Source organism: Rhinolophus ferrumequinum, chromosome 22, assembly GCF_004115265.2.
Source record: "Rhinolophus ferrumequinum isolate MPI-CBG mRhiFer1 chromosome 22, mRhiFer1_v1.p, whole genome shotgun sequence".
Taxonomy (NCBI): Eukaryota; Metazoa; Chordata; class Mammalia; order Chiroptera; family Rhinolophidae; genus Rhinolophus; species Rhinolophus ferrumequinum.
The window spans coordinates 24,934,290-24,946,554 of NC_046305.1; the positions used below are offsets into that span (position 1 = coordinate 24,934,290).

General features: G+C 47.2%; 1 protein-coding gene across 5 annotated transcripts in view; it reads right to left on the reverse strand.

Annotated features, from left to right (window-relative positions):
* SRGAP2 (SLIT-ROBO Rho GTPase activating protein 2) overlaps positions 1-12,265 on the reverse strand; it is a 230,777-nt gene that overhangs the window by 16,034 nt on the left and 202,478 nt on the right. For all 5 annotated transcript variants that reach the window (XM_033092387.1, XM_033092386.1, XM_033092385.1 and 2 more), the window contains exons 16-18: positions 11,815-11,949; positions 10,051-10,156; positions 1,041-1,265 (exon numbers count right to left, since the gene is read on the reverse strand). In XM_033092387.1, the coding sequence (XP_032948278.1) occupies positions 1,041-1,265; positions 10,051-10,156; positions 11,815-11,949 (466 nt within the window). The remainder of the gene's footprint in view (positions 1-1,040; positions 1,266-10,050; positions 10,157-11,814; positions 11,950-12,265) is intronic.

Here is a 12,265-nt window from a genome sequence, read left to right on the forward strand (position 1 = left end):
GTGGGGACCAGGAAGAAGCACGGACCGATTGGCCTCTAATTAAGTAAACAACTCCCCTGTCCTCCCTACCTCAGTTGATAGCAATGGGACCAGCTGAATTGGTTCCAGATGTCGAATTCAGATGAAATCTGATTTGGACTATGCTTTCAGCCCAGGCTGAAACACTATTTAGGGGAAGCAGGGAGAGGGCAGAGGAGAAGATAAGACATGTTAGGGAATAAAAGAGAGAGGCAACTGTCTTGTGTTTAGTGGGAAAACAACAGTGTATGTGGTACCCTGGGGGCACTGTAGGGTAGTGAACAGTGCCCTGTCCTAAAAGAGAAGAGATCAGGGTTGGAATTCCCACCATTGGGGTGGCCTGAAAGATTGTCACCGGGCTCTCTGCATTGCAGTGACTGACTGTATCTGTAAAATGGAAATAGTGATTCGTTATTTGCTGGCGGAAGGGTCTGTGTGCCTTAGGATCCCGTCAGATCTGCTCCTAGGCTGGGGCATGACAAACCTCACATCACAGAATTTAATCCCACTTCACGGTGGAACTGTGCCAACATGCCGAAAATGGAGCTTACCCCTCTTTCTCTTCACGGCTTTCTGAAATCATTCTAAACGACCACCTTACAAACCCACAGTCAGGAAATGATGCCTCATATCTAAACTCTTCCCAAAGAAATTCTCCAGGAACCAGGATTGTTTTCCTCCCAACGCACAGCATAGAGCAGGAGCCTGAGAGACGCTCGTGAGTGATGAACAGCAGTTCCGTGCGCAGCTTTACAGCATTTCCTTCCCTGGGGATTAACTTTACTATTATTGCTGTTCTTATCTTTCAGAAAGTTTCCTCACCACTCAGAACTCATAAAGCGAGGGAGGTGGCAGGAAGTGGCACACAATCTGTAGGGCAGGTCAAGGTGGGGCCCTGCCTACACTGTCCCAAGATCCTGGCAACTTGAAGCACCTGGGAGTGGGAGAATCTAGGTGTTGCCCTCTGGCCCCGCTGGGTGAGTTGGGGACGCCCTCCCCTCCTCCAGCCCTGAGTCCCCTACCAGTAATCCTCCGTGCTTCCTCCTCTGCTGTAGACCGGGCCCTCCAGCTCCCTGGAGTTTGGGAAGATGTTCTCATGCTGGATGATGATGGTTTTGATCAGCTCGTTCACGTGGGCTTGGCAGGACACCTGGTCATGGCCCTCAGGCACTGACATCAGCGAGGGCCCAAAGCAGATGGCGAGGTTGTAGGGGTCCATCATGTTCTCTTCACTGAACTGTGATAAACTGAGGAGAAGGGAAAGGGGACAAGCTGGCAAGCACTCGCATGAATGCCCAGAACACAATCAGAGGAGGCACAGCCAAGAGCAAGAACAGAAGTTCCACAAATTGCCACCTGCTCTTCTGGGCATCAGAGCCCTTCTAGAAAGTTGGCGCAGGGAGAAGAGAATGACCACCAGGATGGTCATTCAGGAGGCAAGGAAAGGCAGAGAAGTGCCTCCATGAAGGTCTTGCCCACTTCTCTCTCTCCAGCTCTGCTGAAATCCTACTGACCCTATTACCACCCCCGCCCCAGACCTTAGCCATCAACTCCACCCTGCCTTGAGAACACTCCGCTCTGCAGTTACATACAGCTCCCATGCACCAGGCTGACAGAGCAGACGGAGACCCTCAGGCTGCCCTGGTAAAAACAGGGTTAGAAGACACAGGCATTGTGCAGTGGGCACCGTCTTGCCTAGCAAAATCATCAAATTATTAGGGATATTCCAGTCTGAGCTCTATCTAGCCTTATTTAAAAAATAGGCAACCGATTAGCTTTTGTATTCCATCAAGCCGGTGAATTTCTTTCTGGAATAGCTAATGCAATTGTTTTCCATTTTCATAATGTCCTCCTCTATTATTACATTCAAGATTTATTCTGAAAAAGGTCAGCATGCTATTCAGCTTCTGCTCAGGCTTCCCCTGGATGCGGTCTGACTTTATTACCGGGTACTTATTCATTCTGGGAACTCCCTCTTTTCAGCCAGCAACTGCTCCAGCCACACCTCCAACCTCGGGCCTTCAGTGAGACACTGCGCCCGATGAGCCCTCACTGGTCTCTATCTGTCCAGGCAATGAAGGCTGGGCCAGCTCTAGATACACCCGCTCCCACCCCATGCCACCCCCAGCCTGGAGAACTGTGAGCTCTGCTAAGGAGTTCTGCCTCCCTCAGGGGCATCAACAGGAAGTCTCCAGCACCTGATTCTGCCAGAGCCTGAGAAGATGTCAAAAACCCTCTGTGCTGAACCAGAGGCCTGAGACTCGAGTAGCTAGCTGTTCTTCAGAATTGGGAAGGGTTTATTTCTAGTGTATCCCACATCCAGATCCAAATCCAAATTACCAAGCTGGTCCCTCGCTAACTCAATGGTTCTCTCCTCTACTGAAGATTCCGGTATGTGCCCCATGTCCCTAAGAGACTCCCTGCAGAACATGTGGAATGGTACAGTGGATGCGAACAACTGCCGGGGGAAAAGGACTGGCAGGATTCAGAATCACTGTTCTCTAGGACCTTGTCAGATGCGGGAGGCCGGCAATGGGTGAGGTTATCAGCAATCCAGTGGCTGGACTGCTTCACAGGAGGTCATCAAAATTGAATTTTATAATCCTCCTTTCCCTGGCTCCTGAGTTAAAACAGAGCAGAGATTCAGAAAAGGCTGGGAGAGGTTTCCAAGTCTACTTGGTCAAATAAAAACTGAAGAGAGACTGGACATTACCTGGGTAACCTCAGCAGGGACAACTGAGGCATGAGGCACCACAGGCTGAAGTTGTAGCTAATCCCAGGCCAGCCGGTTCCCAGAGGAGGGAGGCCCTGTTCCTACAGTGTGATCTGACAACATTTTGGTAACATAGAAGGAAATCGGTAGTTACTAGGAAGTCTGGTGGTCAAAGGGAAACAAACTCTAGCCCTGAGAGTCTCCGTCAAAGCTCTGTGAGAGGAGAGTCCTTGCCGAGCCTTCCAAGGCAAAGACTGTTCGAGTCAGAGGTGGCTGCGATGACTGGGGGTTTGAGGGGGACACAGCTTTGTGGACTGTGGTCTCACAGGTACAGGTCCATTTCTTACTCCCATTAAAATAAAGACCAAGATCCTTTTATCTCTTCCAATCTACAGTGGGAAAACCTAAGTTTAGGAGCTAAAGCCATGGTTCTTAACTCTTTGGAGGATATAGGCTCCTACAAGAATTTGACCAAAACTAGGGGTTCTCTCCCCAGAAAAATTCATATGTGCACATACAAATGCACACGATTTTGTATATGATGGTGCTATTAATCATTGAAGACACCGAAGGCTGTACCCAGTATAAGACAGACTTCCAACACTGGTCTTTTATTTTTAAGGAAATACTAAAATGAATAACACAGTAACAGTTTCCTCTGTAAAACAATGTTGGTGTCAACTATATACATGCCATCTTCTCTAAAAGCTGTACTGTATTTCTATAATTTCAATCTATAACATTACGAATCCTCCCAATTGATTTGAACTCATCATTTTTTGCATCTTAAAAAGGTTTGGAGTCGTGGCTGGGAACATAGGCTTTGGGGGGGCGGGAATGAGAAAAATCAGGATTGGTGTGGGAAACTTGTTTTTTATCACGCACTTTTTTGGACTTTTTACTCTTTAATGATACACATTTGCCTCTTTGATTAAATTTAAAAAGAAAAAACAAAATATCCCAGAATTTTAGGGTCAAAAAGTCCTGCTTTTGAGTCCCAGCTCTGTTGCTTGCCAGTTCCATGGCTTTGTCTAGTTCCCTGGTTTATTCATTGTAAACTAAGGGCCATTTTGTGCCTCCTCCATGTGGGATTGTGAAGATTAAATGAGGTGATATATGCAAAGCATCGAGCACAGGGGCTGGCACAGACGTGGTGTTCAGTAAGCATTTTCTGTAATTATAATATCCTGATTGCTTCTTGATACCCTTGATTCTAGTCAGGGAACAGAAAGCAGGGCTGCCAACATTTGGCAGTGTTGATTTACAGGAGTCTACCCTCTTCTCCTGACCGCATTCTCTAACAAGCGGAGGGCTCTAGATCCCAAAATCAAAACCTTAAATCGTCAGGGAGAACACGAAGCTTTGGACAGACTGTTTTAAATATGTGACATTTCACTTAAAACCGTTCAGCTTCGCAGGCCTCAGGGGTTTGATTTGGCAACAATCAATAGACTGTGGATAAGATGTTATGCATCAGGTTTGATTTTTAGGTTGAAAGGGATGAAGAGAAACTGTATTATTTGTCACAGCCCCAGGCAAAACGTGGGGCTGAGAATCCATCAGGCCTTTAAAAGCTTTCAAAATCTGAGACACCACAACTTCCCTCTATAAATCCATGACTTACCAGCCTTCCCCAGACTTCTCCAAAAGGCTCCAGAAGAGATAAGAACTGAAAGGTAATTCTGGACGATTCTTTTTGATGGTCCTTCAAAAGCATTCCCTCACTCCCCTGGCCTGTAACGCCACCTTCCTCCTTCCTCTGTGATCCCCAACTTATTAACCGACTTGCCTCTGTTCCCTTACATTCTATCTTCCTTCCTAAGCAGTGGATTCCATTCTTTCTCACCTCCTCAAGAATATCCCTCCAGCAATTGTCCTTGATATTTTTCATCATCAGTTTTTCTTCTCTACTAGGTCATTCCCACCAGCATACAAACATGTAGTCTTACCGCCCATCTTAAAAAAGATTCTCTCTTAACCCCATATCCACACCAAATTACTATTGCATTTCTCTCCTCTGTACTAAAATTCTTCGACAGTTGTCTATACCAGTAGTCTCTATTCTCTGACTCTTCTCCACCCCTTCTGTTATAGACTGAATTGTGTTCCCTGCCAATTCATGTTGAAGCCCTAACTCCCAATATGACTGTATTTGGATATAGGACCTTGAGGAGATAATTAAGGTTAAATGAGATCATAGGGTGAGAGCCAAATCCAACAGGACTGGTGTCCTTATAAGAAAGGGAAAAGCCACCAGAGCTCTCTCCCACAGTGTGGCACACAGGAAAAGGCATGTGAGGACGCAGTGAGAAAATGGCCATTATAAGCCAAGGAGAGAGGTCTTACTAGGAACCAACCCTGCTGGAACCTTGATCTCGGACTTCCAGACTGCAGAACTGCGAGAAAATAAATTTCTAGAATTTAAGCTCCCCAGTCTGTGGTATTTGTTATGGCAGCTCTAGCGGACTCCTACACCTTCTCCCTTCCCTTCTCCCTCTCTTTATTGTAGTAAAATACACACAACATAAAATTTACCATTTTAACTATTTTAAAGTATACAATTCAGTGATATTTAGCATAATCATATTATTATGCAACCATCACCACGGTCTAGTTCCACAACATTTTTATCACCCCAAAGGAAACCCTTTATCCATTAAGCAGTTACTCCTCACTCTCCATTTCCCCTAGTCCCTGGCTACATGAATCAGCTTCCTGTGTCTATGGATTAGACTAGTCTGGACAGTTCATATAAATGGAATCACACTTTATGTGGTCTCTGTGTCTGGCTTCTTTCACTCAGCACAGTATTTTCAAGGTTCATCCATGTTGTAGCATGTGTCAGAACCTCATCCCTTTTGATGGCTGAATACTACCCCACTGTGTGGACCTACCACATTTTGTTTATCCATCATCAGCACCCCTTCTCTCTTGAACTGACACCAACAGGATTCTGCCTCTTCTATTCCACCAAGACCATGCTTTTCATGGTCACCAATGATATCCATGCTGCTAAACCATTTTTCAGCCCTTTTCTTAGTTGTCTTGTCGGCACATTTAATTTACTTATTACACCCTCCTTGAAACATTTTCTCTTTGTGGCTTCTGGGATACTGTTCTCTCTCAGTTCTCCTCCTACATCACCGCCCACAGCCCCCTGCTCAGTGAGGTGTCCCCTGACCACTGAATATTAAAAAGCAAACCCTCACTCCTACCCTTGGCACTCTCCAGCCCCCTTACCTGCTTTATTTTTTCTCTACAGACCTTATCTTCTGACATATGATAGGTGTACTTATTAGTTTTGTCTGTCTTCCCCCAACAGGAGGTAAGCTCCATGAGGGAGAGACCGTGACTGGGTGGCACTCTTAGATAGTCAGCAACTAAAACCGGGCCTGGTACCCAGTAGATGTTTAATAAATATGTGTTAAGTAAATAAGTGAATAAATACATGAGTATCTCCAAGAAAATCCAGCCATAATTCTACTTGTCCATGTCATATAGAAGCCAAAACACTCCTTGTAAACGTCAGTCCTGACAATCTTTCCAAACCAGGAAGCACCTGAGATTGTTTAGAGGCAATCTCAGCTGTCCTGGAGAGCAGCTGGGACAGCTTTAACCCCACAGAAGTACCACTGGTTTACCCGCTTAGATTGCGGAGCAATGTCTAAGGACCTAGGGCAGTGCTTCTAAGATTTACATGTGCACGTGACTCACCAGGGTACCTTGTTAAAACACAGCTTCTGACTCATAGCAGGGCAGGCACTGAGATTCTGCATTTCTAACAATCTCTCAAACGATGCTGCTGCTGCTGCTCTGTGGACCTCACTTGATTTTCAAAAGACTAGAAGGTGACATTTGACGTCTAAAGAAAGCAGGTTTCAAAAGGCATGCAGCAGAGTCAGCTGCAGTGAGAAGGAATTGCCCACCCTCTGTTGGGGGGCTAAAACTTGCTTGGTAGTATAGATGCTGCAGTAGGCAGCCTGTACAATGAACCCCAGGGCTCCTGTCTACTGGCATTTACACGCTGTGTAAGTCTATCCCTTTGAATATGTGCTAAATTTAGTGCTTACTCCTAGTGAATGGAACATGGCAGAAGTGATGGGATGTCACTGCTGAGATTATAAGACACTGGCTTCTGTCTGGGGGCTCTCTCACTCACGTGCTCTGAGAGAAGCCAGCTGCCATGTTGTGAGCGGCTCTATGGTGGTGAACTGGGGGAGGCCTCCGGCCAGCAGTTAGCCAGGAACTCAGTCCAACAACCTGTGAGGAACTAAAGCCTGCGAACGCCACGTAAGGGAGCTTGTAAGTGGACCCCGTCCCACCCAGTCGGACCCCCGCCCTGCCCTAACACCCTTACTGCACCCTCATGAGACCCTGAGCCAGAGGCCCCTGGCTAAGCTACACCTGGATTCCTGCCTCACAAAAGCTATGGCATAACAATAAATGCTTATCGTTTTCAGTTGCTAAGTTTTAGGGTAATTTGTTACAGCAATAGATAATTAATGCAAATGCTAAGAAAGGATGATTGGCAAGGCCTGCTGGGGAGGGACGTAGCCAGGGTTCATGCAGTGGGCGGGGCACTCTGAAGAATACTAGTTATATGTACACCAGGGGTGGCAAGAAATGTACACAAGCGGACACTTTGTCAGCGTTGCTCAAGCAGTAGCTCGCCGGCATCAGAAGTGTCTGGACGCTGATGGGAACCACTCAGTCAAACCTGACCTGTATTCATCTTTTGTTATCAATACATATTGAATATTACAATTTTAATGCAGTCTTCCTTTCTTAAAATGTGTATACACTTTTTTTGTCACCCTCTGAGTGTGTGTGTGTATCTCATAGTTATACAATCCAAAAAAAAGACTGAAATAAAGTACACACACTCACACCCAGGAGCCAGAGCAACAAGAAGGGTCCGGGAGGTCTGGGGCAGGCGCCACCTGCCAACGATCCACACCTGTCAGTAAGTGCGCGCTCATCTCCTGCTATCTTTCCACAGAGCTGGTCTTCTTTACCACCTGTGTCCTGCATTCCATTTATTTTAGGAAACACTGTATCTTTTCAATGAAATACTTCCATAAGGAAATTAGTCTTAGTTTAATCAGAAGAAAAAATAAAACCAAACCAAAGTAATCCTTTGAATTGGTGCAATTCCCAAGTTTCCTTCTGCAGTGGCCACCATCCTCAGAGCTACGTGATGTTTACTCTATTGTTCCCCTGCTCCTGCAAGCTCCCCTATACCACCCTTTCAGCAGGAAGAAAATGTGGGGAAGGGAATGAGGCCATTGTGGTCACACAGTCACCCCAGAACCTGCCCGCTCCCCACCTGTTAACCTACCACTGTCATGCTCCTTGCTCTGGGGAATGGACGAGGTTCACTTTGGTATCAGTCAGTGAGGGGAGACAAGGATGGTGGCCCTAACTCCACCAGCCTGAACCAAGCAGCATGCGAACCCCTGTGTGAGTCATGGGGGGTTCTGAACTCGAAGGCAGTTGTGGTGCTGAGTCAGGGCTTGGCTAAGGACATTGCCACGTGGGGGAGGCAGGCCAGGACCCTCGGGCATCTGCAGGGCCAGCAGCAGGGCTAAAGGATGGTGCGGGGGCCCCAGAAACGTCTCAGGCTGGGCCACTAACCCAGATGCTTAGAGAGCCAGGAGGACCACGAACTTGTAAGTGAGCCAAGGCTCATGAGAGCATGTCTAAACTCCTATTCCTTTGAAGCAGAGCCCAACCAACTAGGAAGACCCTTCATTTTCACAAAGAAATATGTGCTTAAAAACCCCAAGCTTCTCGGTCTAATTTTTATTTTCTCTCTTTTGATAGATTCATGGATCTAGATAAACATTTCTCCACTTTATATAACACCTGGGTATTGGGGAGCATTGGGGAGGGCTGGGGACTGGGGGGAGCTGGGAGCGCCTGCCTCACCAGACAGAGATCCTTACTCCACAGGGAAGTGCTGCCATGTGGAATGCAGGTCTCCTACAGTCAGATCGAACAATGTTTTCGAGAGAAGCTAGAAATCTAGATACTTTTAAGTGCCACCCCTCGATATTTAAACGTTTCAATATTTTCAAGACAAAGGAAACACATCTATGGGCCTTATCTGGTCCCCAAGGTTGCCCACTTACAACCTTTGGTCCTGGTCGTTCAGGGGTATGCTGCAGTGAAAGCAACATGATAGGTGCCGAAGAGGAGAAGCACCACAGGTCTTTGCTTGTTGCCTTTTCTGCTGTGTGGGGAGCCCAATGCCTGCCCTGGGCAAAGACACATAGTTTGGATTGGGTGCTCCATCCAAGCCCAGGGCCCCTCAGACCCCTCTTTCAGCTACGCCGACTCCCTGGTAATTAGCTAAATGCCACCAACATGCGATGATTCCTTGCTGATACCTCCACTCCAGGATTCTCCCGAGCACCAAATTCCTACATTCAGCGGCCTACTTAGAACCTCCCCTTGGAGGTCTAACAGGTACCTCCACTTAACATGTCCACACTGGCACCTGGTCTTAATTCCTTCCTTCACACCCGGTCTTCCCCAGCTCCATAAATGGCATCGCGACTTCCCAGCTGCTCAGGCTAAACATTTAGAATTCCTCTCTTTCTTCACACTCTATCCATCAGGAAGTGCTGTCACTGCCATGTTCAAACCCTGAGCCCTCCTCGCCACGCCCTCATCATCGGCCCCGTCTAAGCCACCATCACTCTGGCCGAGACCCTACACTAACCTCTGGAGTATCTCTCTGCTTCTCTTCACGGCTCCCCCTCCTACTGTAACTTCTCCACAAAGCAGTCAGTAGGTTTTAAAACACATATAAATCAGATCACAACACTCCTGCCTAAAACCTTCCAGTGGCTTCCCAAATCCGAACCCATTATAACCACGACTGCGAGGGCTTGATGGTCTTGACCGTCCCTGTGGCGCCTTCCTTCATTTCACTTCGGCTGCTGCTCGTACAATGGCTCTTCAGAAAGGCCTTTGCTGATCTCTCCTTCTAGAGTGGCTCTCCCTTTCACTCCTGCCCATTCAGACCCTGCCCTCTATCCCTTAACTTATCTTTCTTTATTTTTCTTCTAAGCACTTATGACTACCTGACATATCTGTGATTGTCTGTCTCCTCCCCTGGAATGTGAGCTAAATGATATCAGGGCTGTCGTCTCTTATTTCACAATGCATTCTTACAGTCTACATCTATGCCCAGCACATAGCAGGTATTCAACAAATATTTGTTGGGCTGAATGAATTAACCTAGGTTTATATATAAACTTCCAGTGGCCGGAGCCAAGGCCTGACCCAGTTTGCTCACTGGGAAGTCTACTCACTGATTGAGGAAGGCAAAGAGGTATCTCATGATAATCAGAGTGGTTTTGGGCAGGACCAGGAGGACTTTCCGGATGTGCAGAGCTCTCTCCTGCAGGTTGTCCATGGCTGAAAGAAGAAAGCCTTGCGTTATCCTTCACTGGGACTGAGATCCCAGGGAGCAATGGGAAGAAGGCCCTTACTACCGGCAGTGGAACAGAGAGCGGCCAGGTCAAGTCCACGCAGCACTGTACACTGTGTAAGGAGCTTCATCCCTGTGGCTCCTTGGGCTGGGGTACATGCTGGCGCCAGACACTTACCAATGCAGGACTTAAGGTATATGCTCCTTGGGCGCAGAAGGGGCCGGAGATGTTCCCCAAGCATCCATCACCTTCTTATTAAGATAACCACAGACAAAGAACTGTCCATCAGTCTGCTATAACTGTCGACACCCAGCCTTGGAGGGTCTGCGTGTGTGGAGGGGGAAAAGGTGGGCAGGTCCAGTCCTGCCCGCTCTACACATGTAACACCACATCCTCTGGTCAAGTCTGGCTTATCTTCCCCTCTCCCTTATCTGCACTGCGGATTAGGAGAACCTGGCTGCCCCTGTGTAAGTGGTGACATCTGAGAGAAGAACAGAGAAGTTTCCTGATTTGTAGACTATGAACAGACTAATTATAGGTGTGGCCCTAGGTTGGTGGCCTCCATCATGGCCAGTCTCCCTACTTGCAGTGTGCCATGTGGATATCATGAGCACCTTATGTAAAAAAGAAATGGGAAGCAGTAGATAAGAAGCACATCTCAAGGGGAGAATTGGGCAGCCAAGGTATCTTGTATTGTTTTGGTAGCCCCACTCCACGTAAGGTACTCTACCGAGGCCCAGCCTTAGAAAAAGACATAAAGACAAACTCATTTCCACTAGATACCCACAGATAGAGGGTCAACAAATAAAACAAGAGAGTTTCCTGAATGCTCTGGGGCCTTTCCCAGAATAAGAGGGCAGGTGCTGAGTCAAACTGGAAACTCGGTGGGCAGACCCTGGTTGACCTATGAAGAAGGATCTTTTCTACATTTCGAAGGGACTACTTTTTCCACCCTCTAGAGTCACCATTCCAATGGGGTCTATTTCTAGGATGACCTGGTATTAATCCAAGTTCCCATGGATTGTTTTCCATGGAAAACAAATGAGAGGATATTAACAATGAGTTAAACTAAATGGCCAGGAATAGCTTTTTAAGCCCCAAATTAGAGTAAGAGACAGAGAACCTCTAAGGAGGATAAAATAGAGACTTTATCACTCTCCGGGAAAATATAATATTCCTACTTTTAAAAGTGCAGAGGGCTTTTATTCCTAGAAGAACATATATTAACACATCTAGCAGGTAAGCCATGCCATGTTTAAAGCAAAATGCAGGAAATATTTGCAATACCTATGCTTTCTCCCTCTGCATCATGAAAAGCACAAGCACTAATGTATAAGCTTCTATAAATGCATTCTACTGAAGAAAGATAAAGCCCAGCAAAGCAAAGGAGTTTAAGGCAAATCAGAAAGAAAAAAAGCCAGGCATTCTGACTTGTGGTCCTAGACGCTTACTGAAATGTCATTTTTTCTCCTCCCCCACCCGGGGATGAAGGAGTGTGGATGAGGAGAAAATTCACTGAGGAAAAGGAAAAAAGCAAAACAGTACTGAGAAGCTTTTGAGAAGAAAAGACCCTCTGGAAATTTCTTATCTGTTGCTATGGGGTGCTCTGGCCCAGAAGCCACCAGAGACCAGGAATGCACTTACTGACGCAGGCCATCAGGTCATGGAAGATGTCCTTGGGGAAGAGAGGGTGTTCCAGGCCCCGGAAGTATAGCTTCAGGACGCCAGCTATGGAGTCCATGTCATGGTCATTCTGGTCCCCAGCCAGGGGGTCCTCTCCTGAGGATAAACAGCCCCCCCGAAAAGGAAAGAGAGAGTGAGAGGTAAAACACATAGGATGAAACAGAGGCGGTGGAGAAGGGGTGACCTATTCAGGTGCTAACCCCAGTCCATCAGTATTCTGCCCAGCTTGGTGGCCATGAGGGCAGACCAGGGACTAGATACAGCAGACTGCTGAGGCTCAGGGGCCCAGGGCCAGAGGAGGGCCACGAGTGTCCATTAGCATAAATTCGCTGTGCCAGACTAGCTCAGAGACATTCCCTGTGGGCTGGGGATGGGACACAGCAACTGGCTCTCTCACAAGAATCATGAAACC